We start from the raw sequence: 16128 nt of genomic DNA on the forward strand, positions 1-16128 counted from the left end.
ACCTTCCGTGCTCTACTGTTCCTTTGAAAAACTTCTTCATTCTTGTGAGAAAATGTTCTTCTCGATTGTTTAACACCACTGAAAAGCATTCATTGACTCCTCAGGCTAAGGTTATAAAATACAAAATACAGAAATATCTGTATCAGTCCTCCGGACTCCTGTGCTCTTAGGGTATGAGAATATCTTGAGCTGACTCTCCCCTCAAATATTGTTGTTCAAAGCTCCATTCCTGCAAGTCATTTTATTCAGATATAAGATGCTGCTGGATCAAGAAAGTAAGAAATCAAAACTCAAGGACTTAGTTTAAGAAAGGATAGCAAAATGTGATTACTGCCACTTGAGAGAAATAGGCTGCAGTGAATCCTTTCTTATGCGTGTGTATGTTTGCATGCCTTGCTGTGCTGGAGCCACATGGCATGCCAGTTTTACCAAATGACCGTTTGTTATTCAGTGGCTCTGTTCTAAGATCATGCTTCTGCTGATGTTTTCTTACACTTTTTTTTTTTTCTTTATCCAGATCGGAAGCCAAAAAGACTAAAGTTAAAAAGAAGACCAACAATCCACATTTTGATGAAGTGTTTTATTTTGAGGTTGGTATTTCAAAGGAATGGGTGATAAGCTGAAATACTATACTGTAGATAGTTGGCACAGCATCCTACCCCATGTTGTGCCAGCTGTCTTCTTTGAAGGCTGTTTCAAAGCAGTGCAGGGGAAAGAAGTATTTAGGGTCAGACTAGATGTCTGCTGAGGCAGTATGTTGCTTCAGCCCAGGTGCTCTGAAGAAGAAGCTTTCAACACGGGCACTTCTCCTGAGTAGCAGGCTTTACTCAGCCCAGGTATAACTCAATCCAAATGAGTTTTGAGAGAGTTAAGAATGAGCTTTTATATATGTGTATTCTTTCTAGCTTGTGGTTTTACGGCAGCTCCACCCTTCTTTTCCAGGCAATGGGAGGAAGGTTGTCTCAGAGGAGCAGTGAAAACCATAGAGGAAAGATATTTTTTAAAAAGAATGTTTCAGCATTCTACCAGTCTGCTGTAATACTAGCACATGAAGCCCCTACAACTTTATCTAACACAGAACATTTTCAGCAAGTGCAGTTAAGACAAAGTATAACTCTTAAAGTGCTACTTTTGGTTCTTTTTGGCAGAAGTACAAGTAATTGTGGTAGGTCCTTACGTATACGTGCATGTGTTTATAATACGGATGCCTCTTGAAACTTTTCATTCTACCTGTAAAGTATGTGAATCTTTCTCTTTTATTTTTCTCTTGGATATTTTAGTCTTGGTCTACACTGAACTGTTCTATTTCAGTAGATACCTCAAAATCCAGTCTGGTGTAATTTAATCAGAGAAAAGCCAGAATAATAATACCGTGCAGTTGGCATATCACTGGTAAGCCCTGCTTATTCCTATCTCATGCATTATCCAGGTTGCATCTGCATCAGCAGCTGCTGGCATGGTACTAGGGATGTGATTTTGAGAGTTAGTCCTGGGGCACAGACAGCTGTGTTAGAGAGGAGATGTGAGGAGAGAGGAACCAGACAAGCACTGTTGTACGAAGTGCACGCATCCTGCATGCAGTGCCTGTGAGTGGCCTTACTGCTGTCATCCACCCAGTCTGCTCCACCTGTCTTTGCTTAGAAGCTGACAGTTGAACCAACTGATCTGAAGTCAGTCATACCAACAGCAGTGCACTCTTTTTGATGTATTCGAGGAACAGATACTCAAGTTCTTAACTGGCACTTTCTTGCTGCCCAAATGAGTGGAAACCCTGAGGCGTGGTCTGGATAATGTTTCCTTTAACAATTCATCAAATTGCTTCCTAGGGTGTAAGTTCACTGCAGCCTTACCTTTGGCTAGCCCTGAGTCCTTATGGAGCTGACCTGACTCATGTGATTGAGGCGGTGCTGCACTGAGTGGGGAGGAGAGATCCTGTAGTATTGAATACTGAAACTGCACTGTGGTGTCTGTATTCAGGATTTCGGTCTGTCACCTGTTCCAGAGCTGCAGCCTTTGGCAGTGAAACAGGAGTAATGTTCTGTGTTAATAAATTAGAATGGGCTTCCTGATTCTTAACATAGGCAGTTCTGGAGGTGTCTGACAGTGAGAGCTTTTTAATGAGCCTAATCAAGGAACTCAGCTTGTACACCACAAAGCTTTACCTGTCTCTTCCCTCTGCCTTCTGCGTGCTGCAGAAACAGTGAACATTCTGTATTTAAACACTGAACTTGGCAGGTGGTGCCAGATGGGGAGAGGAAAGAGAAGAGCAGAATGCACTTCCAGCTGGAGCTGTGGAAGGGAGCTGGTGATTTTCTTTGTTTGCCTTTATGCTAAGAGCTGAGTTGCTTGCAAGTATCTGCAAAAGCAAAACTTGAACTGGAACCTGTACCCTCACTGTTCTGCTAACTCAGAGTAAAGAGTTTTCTGTGTGGGTAAAGACAATGCTTGGACAGTATCTGAAATAGTCAGAACCTTCAGTGCCGACAGAGCCATCATAAATGTATGTCATTTTGAGCAGTTGGTATATACCAGACTAAATGTCTCCAAGGAACAAGGTTCAGTAGCACTGCTAGGGCTGGGAAATACATTCCCTAATGAGACGTGGGCAGACCTGTAGCTAACCTGATTCCTATGGAGCTGCACAGATTCATGCTGTTGACAGACATATCATTTACTGCTTCCAAACAGTTTCATCAGCTTTCCTGCAGTCTGCTAGCACAGCAATTGGCCATGGCTCTAAGGAAGAAGGAAATCTGTAGAGTCAGTGAAGACATACATTCCTTTCTGCAGCAAAATAGATTTAATTAGCTAAATGGAAAACAGCTTATCATTGGTTTGGAAGATTTAAGGGCTTGCTTAAGGGTGCTACAAGTGAAACTTGCACCTGATGATTTGGATCCATTTTCACCACCACTTCAGCTGCAGCAGTGAAGAGGCTTAGATGTACAAAGCTACAGGGAAATCTCCCACTCATGAAGAAGGAGGTAGTGCTGGGAGCCTCTTTGCAAACCCAATTGTGCTAAAAAAAATGAGCAGCTGATAAATAAGCTTGTCAGCTTGCAGTCTGAGCTGAAAGTTCCCTAATATCTAATTCCATCCTTGAAACTGATGGACTTCTTAGGACTCTCTTTTTAGCATTTCAATTAATCTGCATACTAAGCAGTCATGCAGATGAACAGAGGAACCTCATGCATGCAGACTCCAGCAAAGCTTCTCAGAAAAGTGTTTACTTGAAAGGGGTGTGCCATAAGTTACATGTCTGTTGTAACTTTTTGTAACTCATGTCTTTCAGGTAAGAAACAGCACAGTTTGTTTTCTTATTCAGAACTACACCATTAGCTTTACAATGCTAATACAAAATACATAATTTTCAGTTATATAGGATGATTTCTTGAAGCCACAGTGAAGACGGTTGCAAGGGTAGGGAGGAGAAAATTTGTTCTGAGCTGCTGATATTGTGGGATGCATTTAAATTGTCATGATATTGGGCTTACTGGTGCATTTCATTTGGTTATGGGCTAGAGCATTTGGTACCCAGTGCTGCTATGGTACCTTTGGATTAATGGGTATCACCTTGAAAATGGAGCCCTCTTCTAAGCACACAAAAAACTGTTGGGTGTCCAATCTGAAGATACTTTTCCTCACTTCTCTCTGTCTGTGCAGCTACATCTTTGGCTCTCTTGTTTGTTCTGTCTGCATATGATGTAACAAGAAGTCAAGTTTACAATAAAAGCCAGTTTTTGTGAGTGGGAAGCATTAAGCCACAGGAGTATTTAAACATACAATAAAGCTGAGCTTCTGTGTGCAACTAAGAGCTGAACCCACATATCATACGCACTTGTGTTTGATCGGTTCCTGCTGTGGTTTCAGTTGGGTGGGGTAGCCTTTTTCTCAAGTTTCTGACACACTATGAAAAAAACAAAACTATCAAAGGCTTTTTTAGATCATACTAGAAAAGAGATTTTAAGAAATGTTTGTACAGAAGCTTTCTTTTGCTAATGCTCTGCACCTGCAGCTTATCTTCCCATTCTTTTCTACCCATGCTTTCCTTTATTAGTGTTGCAAATGTGGTTGCAGTGCACCTGATTCTAAATTCTGACATACGTAGCACAGTGTAGCATCTCTTGGACAGTTGATCTGCTCGGTACATTTTGTGGGGGTGTGATAAATTGAATTCCAGGATATCATGACAGGCTGAACTTCCCAGTTTTAATTGGATCCATTGTAAAGTGTTTTTAATGGTGGTTTTGCTTTTCTCACCTCTCTCTTCTTCAGAATGCCTCAGGCATTTGTTGTACAGCTGTACTTAAGGCATGGGTATTAATTGCCCTTTTATTTCCCTTGATGGATTATAGAAGTGGTATTCATTTGCATGTTTTTTTTTTCTTTTGACAATGTAAACTCAGAGTACGGTAGTAATATTAAAGACATCCTTTCTCTGGTAAAGAAAGTATGAAGTATTTAGTTGAATAAGATTCTTACCACATCTCTGTAGTGAGGAATCTGCAGTCTACAGGTTTATTACCATGTTTGAATGTTTTCATAATCAGGGATGAATTCCCTTCTGATAGTCAAATGCCACAATGTTCCAGAGCTTTGTAGAAGTAGCACAGAAATGTTTTTGTATTGGTTTAATTTGTTAAAGGATCCTCCTTTTTATTAGGTTACAAGACCGAGTAGCTACAACAAGAAGTCCCAGTTTGATATTGAAGATGTCGATGAAGTTGACAAAATGGAGATTAGGTAATGTAAAATACTTTCTACTAATAATCTTCCAAAGTTATGTACTTTGTAGTAGACTGCTCTTTCAAAATGACAAGCATGATTTCATTGTTGGTGACTCAAAGAGGATTCTTTGTCACTGCATCTGTTCCTTTACCTGCATGATCCTGTAGATCCTCTATGAATTTGTGACAGTTCTGCTGTGGGAGACATCCTCATTATTTTCCTCAGTATCCTTTCTCAGTGTGTATAATGTGCATGTGTGTATGCTAATGTGCATGTATCATTAAGCGCAGCCTTTTATGTCTGGTCTCTCCTTTCAACCCTCCTTCCCTCAGTTTCCCAGGAGAGCCCAAGAGCTCTGTGATGATCTTTGTTAAAGGATCTGTTTTCTTTTGTCACTTAATTTTAGCAACCCAGATAAGGTCCTCCTTCCCTGAAAGGAAACTCTTGAGCTGAAATTTTCTCTGGGTTTGAGGCAGTTTCTCTTCTCTTTTTCCTGCCAGAATGTAACCCTTCTTGTGAGGCTGGGTATGATCCATTGCACAGGAAAGAAGTAACTCTTATTTCAAAAACAAAACAACCCCACCCACCCACTTACTGCTATTTTAAAACTTGCAGAGGCCTGTCAACAGTGTTTGTGGGGATGGGTGAACAGTCAGAGTGGGGAGGAAACAGTAGGGGTTGCAAAGCCTTGTGGTATCTCATGTGTGAGGTACTGTTGCATACCTGAAACTTAAAGGTTTAGTCCATCTGGTGATCTGGGCACACAGTAGGTGGAAACTGCTTTGTCTACATGCATGTGTGGTGTGGTGTTTCTTCTTTCTCCCAGGATTTAGAGAAAGAAAAGTTGAGGAGGAAGGGCATCCCTCCCACTCCTTTCTCTCCAGGTGTTCCCACTGGAGAGGCATTGAGGGCTCCTCTCTCATAACATTCCCTAGTCCCTTCAGAAGCATGACTGGCAGTAAGGAAAAGAGATGGACCAGGCAAGGGGAACAGCACTTATTCCCACCAAGCAAGATGTTTATGTTAATGAAAGGATGAGGGCTGCCATGTTACCCTCTACTTTGCCTGTCAGCTGCTGGTTCATGTATCCCGTTAGTGTGATATCACAACACTGCATGACCATTAATAGACGTGTGTTTGCCAGGACTCTGTGAGACAAGACAGGGAGATTATTTGTATGCAAGAGACACAAGAGATGTAAATGAGTTTCAAAAAAGCGTTCCATTCCTTAATAACAAAACATCACAATGTGATGTGAAAGACTAGTAAAGGAGTTGGGAAAAAGATTAAGCACTTAAATAATAAGTGAAAATAGGTAAAGAATTAGTTTTGGTTGGGCAAACTCTTTGCTCAGACAGTTTGTCCCATATAAGACAGAGTGGTTTTGTTTCCATCTCGAGTTCTCCTCCCAGCCCCCCTCATTTCCTCCGCTCTGTTTTCTCAGAGTGAGATTGCCCCCATGCCCTCTGGATGGATCATACAATTAATGGGTTTGGGGGTTTGTTTTCTTTTTCTCTCCTGAGAAAATACCATTCCACAGGGTACAGAGGCAACTCAGTCTCTCATGGTTTTTCTCTAAAGCTATGAAAGTTTCTCTTTTTGAGTGGGTGTAGGAAGTTGCAGGCAGAGCATATCAGCACTAAAGGACCAGATGTTCTGGTGAAATTCATTGTTTCTCCTCCTCCTCTCTGTTGTTCTTTCTTCCTCTCCGTCAGCAGTGTCTGACCATTTTAGAATAACTCAAGGGTCTTGTGTATAATATTTTCTTTTAATTTTACTTTTACTTACGCTTTATGCTTCAAGCACACAAAACAGTAATGTTAGAATTTGAATGCCTGCTTTGCTTATTGTACAGCATGAGATCTGCCTTGAGTTTTGAATTCCCCTCCTGCAGAAACATTTTACTGTTTTTACATTTACTTTCTTTTTACTATAACTTCAGTTGCTGTAGGGCATGCCCTTTGGAAGCGTGTGAGGCTATGTATGTTTGAAAGTGTTATTGCCAGTGAGCATCTAGGAGGCATTTACATAAACCAGAAACCAGTTGCCTGTAAATACTTTGTAAATGCAGAGATGGACTATGTGTAAATAACCTTCTCAAAATCCTCTCCTGAAGCTGCACTTAGCCAATTGAATTAGTTTGTAAGATTGAAATGAACTGAATATGGAGAAAAAATAGAGAAGATGGAATTTTCAAAGACTTTTCCTGTTGGGTCATCTTTGCACTGCAGAAAAAAAAAAAGTTAAAATATTAGAGTTTGAAGAACTTAAACTAGCAGGCACGTAACATGAGCTTTTGATGTGTCTGGCATATGAAACTTGATGCATGAGACAGAGATGCAAGACTCAGGGGATTTAGAAGTGACATTCTCTGCACTTGCATAAGGTAGGAAAAACCTCTAACAGGACTGTCAGTCCTCATTCCTTGACAGCCTACTGTGACTTGCTTGAGACTAGGAAGGTGGTGTAAATATGTCCATAATCAAGTGATTTTGCGCCTTATCCAGATTACAGTTATAGTTCTAGAAATCTTCATTATTCAAGAATCTGTGTTTTTACCCATACAGTCTTTTTTCCCCAGAGTTTCGGGCATATTGAGACTGTCACTGAGCTGAGAAATTCTTCGCTGTGATTGTTTTAAAATGAAAATGCCTCTTAGAGAAAGCCTTAAAATATGTACAGAAATATCTGTTCTAGAGTTTGAAACCCTTACTCTGAGATGGGTATTGTAACATTTATCCACAAATGCCAGGTTAGACACCAGTACTTCTAGTTTGAATCTAAGAGCAATTGTTTTACATCCTGAATGTTAAAGTGTGCATGAAAGGCAAGGAAGCATCATCTAACAGAACTTCCACGTATGAGGAACTAAGCGACAGAAATTGCATAGATTACAGATAATACACACATGATACTGTGTGATAGAACAGTCCTATTATCTGTACAGAACAACTTTAGGTGCAACAAATTTGTAAGCTTGACATGGTGAATCTTCCCAGAAGCTAGAGCATTGGGAAAGGCTGTGTAGAAATTCAGCCTCACTCTTTAAACTGCCACTTACACTGCTGGTAGATGAAATTAGCCTGAGACTGAAGGTCTCTGCACTTTTTTTTGCCATGGTATTCATTTTATCTGTATTTTTTTCCTTTCTGGGATATACAGAGAGCCCCTGGATGTTTATCAGTATGGACTGTAGAAACAATACAGATGAGGAAAAGATATTCTAGATAATTTTTCACCGGTGTTTCATGGAGATGAGTTGTAAGGCTCTGAAAGTCAAACTTAACCTCTTAACTGTTTGAAAACCAGTATTGTACGTTTTGGAACTTTCTAACTCCTGGGCTTGAGGAGAAAAACCCAACAAAATTCAAATAAAAGTTTTATTTATTCCTTTTGACTCTTTTAAAATTACTTCTTTTTGTTGCAGAGTTGATCTCTGGAATGCCAGTAACTTGAAGTTTGGAGATGAGTTTCTAGGAGAACTGAGACTTCCTTTGAAATTTCTGCGACAGTCTAGTTCTTATGAAGCATGGTACTTGACATTTTTCTTTTGGAGTATAAGTAGAAACATATGTTTGCTGTGAAATCTTTGAATAATTACTGCTATGTGATAAAGTTTAAATGGATTTAATTTGTATCTGTAATTTTGTAAGCAAGCCAAAATGATCTTAGCAGATGTAAGAACAAGAAGTTTTGATAATATAATTAGAGATTTGAGTCTGTCTCTGAGTAGCATGTGGGAATTTTAATACATTGAGTTTTTGATATTATTTACTGCAATTCAATAGCAATACCATAATTTTATGAAAATATGTTTTTTAATATGTTACATCAACATAAATCGTAATGATCAGAACTTTCTGTGTTGGAGTTGGTACAAAATACACTAACATTAACAAACGATTAAAATTTTTGATTCAGAACTCTCAAGAAATTTAATAAGTTTATAAAGACAGTTTGTATCACTGATCTATAGCTTTTATATTTATTTATGTGTAGGCTGAGATAATCTTGTGTTTCAGCACAAACATTATCTATTTTTGCATTACAGGTATTTCCTGCAGCCCAGAGATAATGGTAACAAGTCACTGAAACCTGATGACCTTGGTTCCTTAAGGTTGAATGTGGTTTACACTGAGGACCATGTTTTTTCCTCAGACTATTACAGTCCACTTAGAGACCTCCTGCTAAAATCTGCAGATGTTGAGGTAATTTGCTTGTGCTGCTTGTTGTTTACCTGTAATTCATCCTTGCAGGGTTCTCCCTGAATGTTAAGCACAGTCGTGATGGCACCATAGGTGAATAATTACCAGAATCTTTAACTTCTTTCTTCTTACACCCAAGGATCTTGTTAAGCTCTGCATATCCTTCATAGTTGTTTTCCGTCCTTACAGAAAAGATCTTTATCTACATATGGTATGGTGGGTGGAGGCACACCCAGGAACACCAGTGGTTTTAACAGCAGTTTATTCTCTGTGGCTTTCTAATTTTACGTGTGAAAATGCAAAGTAAACTTCAGTTTGATCAATTGATTTTCCTTTATTGGAGAGGAACAAGTTTATTTACATAATTTAAAAACAAAACAAAATGAGAAAACAAAACAACCCCAAACAGAGAACCAACTCTAAAATGTCAGAAGGATGGACTTCATCTACCATTGTTATAGTTTTAGCGTTTGACTTGGACCTGGGGTTTGAGTGTTAATTTTTTCAGCTCCAGAACTGGTTTCTGTTGTTACTGTAGTCTGAAAATGAGAAGGTTTATAGTTCTTCAGTTGCTTCCCAGGCAACGGTCACATTCAGCAAAAAGTCAACTGTTAAAAATGCAGGAAAAAGACTGCACTGCAATAGTGTTTAAATTGCTGCCCTCTTCTGATCAAAACTTAAAGCCACTAAAACTGGAATGTGAGGCCCAACCATGCTATGTTTAGGCACGTTTGGGTAACTGACCACTGCAATTGTTATGTGGGTTTGTGCACTAAGGAGCTAATTATGCTTGTGCTATAAAGATCTCTCAAAGTTTTTATTTCTTTCTACTCTTCAGCCTGTCTCAGCATCAGCTGCACACATTTTGGGTGAAGTTTGCAGAGAAAAACAAGAAGCAGCCATACCTCTCGTCAGGCTTTTCCTACACTATGGCAGAATTGTGCCTTTCATAAGTGCCATTGCAAGTGCTGAAGTGAAGAGAACTCAGTGAGTACCGACAAACTAACTGCTATCAAGCACTGTGTTGGCTTGTGGTAGGATCCTACATTCAGTTTCTGAAACGAAATGCAATTTCAAAAAAAACTGTTGAAGTTGCTCCTTTTCCTCCCAGCTAAGCTAGGAAGCCATTATGTGGCAGGCAAACTATGACTTAGTTGCCATTACGGAAAGATGGTGATGGTTATAAGCTCTTCAGAAGGGATAGGCAAGGAATGAGGGGTGGTGGTGTGGCTCTCTATATTTGAAAGTGTTTTGACATTGTTGAGCTTGGGGCTGGGAATGAGAAGGTTGAATCTCTATGGGTAAGGATCAGGGGGGCACTAGCAAGGTGGAGGACTGTTACAGACAACATAACCAGGATGAAGAGACAGATGAGGTGTACTATGAACAGCTGGCAGAAACTGCACAATCACTAGCTGTTGTTCTCATGAGGGACTTCAACTTCAGACTAGTTATCCTTGGGAATACCCTCCCCTCTGACCTGGATGTCTCAAATGGGGAGCAGAATAAACCCTTGATGATTCAGGTGGAATCAGTTAGAAACCTACTGCTCCATCTGGATTGCCACAAGTCCATGGGGCTTGGTTGTTATCCACCCAAGAGTGCTGAAGGAGCTGGCGGTGGTGATAGTCAAGCCACTTTGCATCATCCAGCATTCCTGGTCGAACAAATGGATCCCAGAGGATTGGAGACTTGCCAGCATGACTCCCTTGTGAACTACAAGAAGGGTTGTAAGGAGGATCCAGGGTACTACAGGCCTGTCAGTCTAACCTCTGTACCATGTAAGATTATGGAGCAGATCATCTTGAGGGAGATCACACAGCATGTGTGGGATCAGGCCTGGCCAGCATGGGTTCATGAAAGTCAGGTCCTGCTTGACCAATCTGATCTCCTTCTATGATCGAGTGACTTGCCTAGTGGATGAGGGAAGGGCTGTTGACATAGTCTACCTAGGCTTCAGCAAAGCCTTCAATACTGTTTCCCACAGTATTCTCCTGGAGATACTGACAGCCTGTGGCTTAAATAGATAACACTCTTTGCTGGGTAAAGAACTGGATGAGTGGCTGAGCCCAGAGGGTAGTTGGTGAATGGAGTTAAATCCAGCTAGCAACCAGTAACGAGTAGTGTTCCCCAGGGGTTGATATTTGGGGCCTGTCCAGTATCTCTGTTGATGACCTGGACGAGAGGACTGAGCACATCCTCGGTAAGTTTGCAGATGACACCAACCTGGGGGCAAGTGTTGATCTGCCTGAGGGTAGGAAGACTCTACAGACGGACCTTTTCAGGTTGGATTGATGGACGGAGGTCAGTGGGATTAAGTTCAGCAAGACAAAGTGCTGGGTCCTCAGTTTGACCTCAACAACCCAAGGCAACACTACAGGCTTGGGGCAGAGTGGTTGGAAGACTGTAGAGGAAACAGACCTGGTAGTATTGTTTGATGCTTGGCTGAACATGAGCTAGCAGTCTGCTCAGGTGGCCAAGAAGGCTGATGGCATCCTGGTTTGTATCGGAAATAGTATTGCCAGCAGGAGCAGGGAAATGATCATCCCTCTGTACTCAGCTCCAGTGAGGCCACACTCAAATACTGTGTTCAGTTTTGGGCGTCTCACTACAAGGAAGGCATCGAGGTGCTGGAGCATGTTCAAAGAAGGACAACAAAGCTGTGAGAGGTGCAGCGCAAGTCTTACGGGGAGCGGCTAAGGGAGCTGGGGTTGTTTAGTCTGGAGGAGACTTGGGGTGACCTTATTACTCTTTATAATGACCTGAAAGGAGGTTGTGGCAAGGTGGGGATCAGCCACTTCTCCCTGCTATTGTAACTAGCAATAGGACTAGAGGGAATGGCTTTAAGTTGCGCCAGGGCAGATTCATGATGGATGTTAGGAAATAATTCTCTGAGAGAGCAGTCAGGCACTGATACAGGCTGCTCAGTGAGGTGGTGAAGTCATGTCCCTGGAGGTGTTCAAGAAATGTTTAGATGTTGTACTGAGGGACATGGTTTAGTGGGAAATATTGGTGATGGGTGGATGGTTGGACTGGATGATCTTAGAGGTCTTTTCCAGCCTTGTTGATTCTATGATTCCAATATCAGAGTTGTTTATAAAATTTCTGAAGAATTGGCGAGTTTCATTTGAGGAGGAATTCCCATCATGTTTTACAAAATCTACTTTGAAAACTATTGTAAGGTCTGAGAGCAGGGATTTTCACTCTGTTCTCTGCATTGGTAGTTTGATAATAACTGTAAAAACCTTCAGCTGTTCATATGAAATAATTTCAGCTTCAGAGTGTGCTAATAAGTCATTTTGCGCTGAGTAAAAGTGTTCGCTGGATGTGCTCTAAACAAAAAGCAAATTTCTTCCTAAATATGAATATGTAAGGCAAGCTGTGCGTCTAATCTTTCAAATTAGAGGGCTGAGAAACAAAGACAGGATTGGATCTGGCATTGGATAACAGAAAACAGAATCTTTTTTCTGGTCACTCTTTGTAAGTCACTTACTTGACTTACAAATGTTCTGGCAATTTAGTGGTGTAAGAGTATTTACACCAGACTAGTCTCAAAGAACAGATACTGCTACAAGCCTTGTGCCTACATAATCATGCCACTGGCTGACAATAAAAGAGCCAATAGGTAGTGGAGGAGAATGACAGACTTTGGCTCTGAAGTACAGCTCCTCAGTACAAAATAAAGACTTTGTGTGAGTTGCCTTTCTTTCAGTGTGCCAGGGGGTTAGTGCATTTTTCTTCCTGTAGGTGTGTATTTTTCTGTACTTCAGGTTGCCTGGAACTGCTTGGTTGATGCAGCATGAGAAAATTTGCTGCTCCCTAGTCAGTCATGTTCCTGAGATAAAATGGCAAAGATGTTTGTTTTCATGACTTTTTGGGCACTGTAACAGGCAAGGAGCTTACTTCTTTAATTAAAAAAAGAAAAAAAGAATCCTGTTACTCATTGCTTGAATGAGTACATCTGTGGTAAGCTGTAAGCAGCAGAGAAGATGTTAGTGTATATACAAGAACTAGCAAAGTTGATCTGGTATCTGTAGTCAATTTTTGATCATATGTGTGATATGGATCTACATAACTAAAATTAATATACAACTTTCAGTTGAGTTTTCAAAATGCAAAACAAAAAAGTGTAGTGGTAGTGCAGATAGGTAATTTTTAGCAAATTGCCATGGCCATACATCTAGTACGAGAAGAATTCTGTGGAGGTGATCTTTCAGAAAAATGTGATAGTATGTGAGAGTATACACAGTTCTCAGTTTAGAATTGGGATCTGTGCTATGTTTTAATAGTGTTATCGCAGGGCAGTGCTGTGGGTCACTTAAAAGAGATGCCTGTGTCACTGGAGCTGGTGTTTTCATCTCCCTCCCAGTTTACAACCACTTATTTGGAAGAAGAAGGTCATCTGTGATGTCCAGTGTTGTTACAAGACTGATATTGCTCCCTTCCTTCCCTTACTCAAATGCTGTTCAGTAGCGTGTGAAAACAGGTGCAGTTTCCCTTGTTTGTATTGTAAACCCTTTTGAGCCTACATTGTTGCCATGTGTTTGGATGGTGTAGAGAGGCTTTTGCAGACTTTGTGAACACACGGAGAAATCTTTAGTCCCTCAGGATTTAACATGATTGCTGCTTTTCTGTTACAGCCTGGAAGTGACTACATAACTGCATTTAATGGCAGGCTTATGTCAAGAGGAATTTTTGTTTATGTGTTCAGAAGCGTATTTTCATCACCTTTAAGTGCTGCTTGTATTTCCATATGTTAGCAGTTTATTACAAAGAGACTAAATTACAGAAAATTGTTCACTTCTAGAGATCCAAACACCATTTTCAGAGGAAACTCATTAACTTCCAAGTGCATCGACGAGACAATGAAACTGGCAGGGATGCATTATCTGCAAGTTACACTAAAGCCAATTATAGATGAGGTAAGAGCATTTAAGACTTTTTTTTTTTAATTAAAATGTCACTTCAAAAGGTCCTCAGGGAGCAGGTACTGCTTTTCCTTCTAATTTTAAGGTGATTTGTAGGAAAAAGAGTTACGAACCTGTTTCTATGTACATTGAAATCTTTTTTGTTAGTTTAGCTTAGCCACAACTGAGTCACCCAGCTCTGAAACAATTGGATTGTATTAAAGGAAATTGAAAATTTCCACTTGTCTAACTAAATTAAATTATGCCATTTTATAACATCTACCACGTATTGTTTCTGAGAAATTAAGTAATAACTGCGAGGGATAAAGGACATATACAGCAGAAAGCTGCTGGGAAGCTGTAGCTGAGACATTTCATCTTGAAGGAAATCAAATTATTCTTAGATAACTGTGTATGTGATGTATATATTGTAGAAATGGTTTATTATCTGTTCAGTCCAGAGTGGTGGGTGTGGGGTTCTTAGTGCAATAATTGAGCAATACGTTCAGACCACAGACTTCCTTCAAATGATTTGACAGTTTCTTCAGCAACTGGTTTACTGTTTCATCAAAAACATGTTCAGTTGTTAAAGAATATAGATATACTTTGAAAATTGACTCTTTTAGCAAAATAGGGCTTTTCCTGAGCAGTCTTGCATGAGAGTATCTGAATAATTTTTCATCTCAGCTGAAAGAAAAAATAGAGCAAATTAATGATTACTTTTGGAAAGAAAATGAAGGTTGCTGGTAATTTACCTTTGGTGCTTTGTCAAGAAAAAAGTACAAATTATGCACTTGGCTTTTTACACAAAAAGTGGGTGGGGATTTTTACGAAACTTGTTCTTCTTGAAAAGTTTATTTGAAGGTAAACTAATATATTAATTGTGCACTGTATCTTTTCTTCTAGATCTGCCAGGTACATAAGCCTTGTGAAATCGATCCTGTGAAATTAAAAGATGGTGAAAACCTGGAAAATAACAGGGTATGCATTAGATTTTGAAGATAGAGTATCTGTTACCTTGTGTAATTTAGGCTCTCAGATAGCATTATCATTGGTTGCAAGGATAACAGCCTGTGTCTCTTATGTGTCTAGCAGTGTCACATTAAAAAGTGCTGTGAAAAGAAGGAATATGCCATACTAGCATATAAGTTGATGTTTGTTTTTTATATGGATAACAGTATTACTCTTAAATATGTATGTTCATCGAAGCGAGTATTACCGAATGTGAGACTGTTTTACAAGTATATAATGTTAAAAGTGAGAATCTCTTACCAATGATCCCATTATGAATAAAACCAGGAATAATACTGCTTTCCATAACAACAACAAAAAAAAAAATTGTCATAATTGTTGTTTTTTTCAGGAAAATCTGAGGCAGTATGTTGATCGCATTTTTACTGTCATTACAAAATCTGGTGTAAGCTGTCCTACAGTGATGTGTGATATTTTCTTTTCTCTGAGAGAATCAGCTGCTAAACGTTTTCAAGGTGAGTTTCAATATATTATTCTACTTTATATCTCTGATAGGTGTAGTATACAGGTGCAGTCTAGAAGCCTCTGTGATTCATGATACTTTTACTAATTGGACAACGTATTATCTCAAATATGATTTGGAGTGTGTATTAATTCTGTTTTTTCCCTGATTATTCATTTTGCAAAGAACATGACTTTATGTGTTATGTTTATGGTTCCAGTATTTACAATTTACGCTGAGTTTTCAAATGCTCAGATTTTTATGATGGCTCATTCTGCAGATTCATGGAATCATAAAATGGCCTGGGTTGAAAAGGACCACAATGATCATCTAGTTTCAACCCCCTGCTATGTGCAGGGTCTCCAACCACCAGACCAGGCTGCCCAGAGCCACATCCAGCCTGGCTTTGAATGCCTCCAGGGATGGGGCATCCACAGCCTCCTTGGGCAACCTGTTCCAGTGCGTCACCACCCTCTGTGTGAAAAACTTCCTCCTAATATCTAACCTAAACCTCCCCTGTCTCAGTTTAAGACCATTCCCCCTAGTCCTATCATTGTCCACCCTTGTAAACAGCCATTCCCCCTCCTGTTTATATGCTCCCTTCAAGTATTGGAAGGGCACAATGAGGTCTCCCCTAAGCCTTCTCTTCTCTAAGCTAAACAAGCCCAGTTTCCTCAACAGGTCCTCATCTGGACTTGTTCCAAGAGTTCCATATCTTTCTTGTGCCAGAGTCCCCAGGCCTGTACTCCAGATGGGGCCTCACAAGAGCCGAGTAGAGGGAGACAATCACCTCCTTCTCCCTGCTGGCCACTCA

At 40.1% G+C, this 16128-nt stretch overlaps 1 protein-coding gene across 2 annotated transcripts in view; it reads left to right on the forward strand.

The window, feature by feature from the left end:
* The window catches only part of RASA3 (RAS p21 protein activator 3), a 176886-nt gene that overhangs the window by 143962 nt on the left and 16796 nt on the right, over positions 1-16128 (forward strand). For both annotated transcript variants that reach the window (XM_031605145.2, XM_031605144.2), the window contains exons 7-14: positions 518-590; positions 4664-4743; positions 8156-8260; positions 8780-8936; positions 9772-9920; positions 13741-13855; positions 14747-14821; positions 15204-15327. In XM_031605145.2, coding sequence (XP_031461005.1) covers positions 518-590; positions 4664-4743; positions 8156-8260; positions 8780-8936; positions 9772-9920; positions 13741-13855; positions 14747-14821; positions 15204-15327 — 878 coding nt within the window. The remainder of the gene's footprint in view (positions 1-517; positions 591-4663; positions 4744-8155; positions 8261-8779; positions 8937-9771; positions 9921-13740; positions 13856-14746; positions 14822-15203; positions 15328-16128) is intronic.

The sequence above is a fragment of the Phasianus colchicus genome, chromosome 1, assembly GCF_987193195.1.
Source record: "Phasianus colchicus chromosome 1, bPhaCol1.hap1.1, whole genome shotgun sequence".
In the NCBI taxonomy this organism is placed as follows: Eukaryota; Metazoa; Chordata; class Aves; order Galliformes; family Phasianidae; genus Phasianus; species Phasianus colchicus.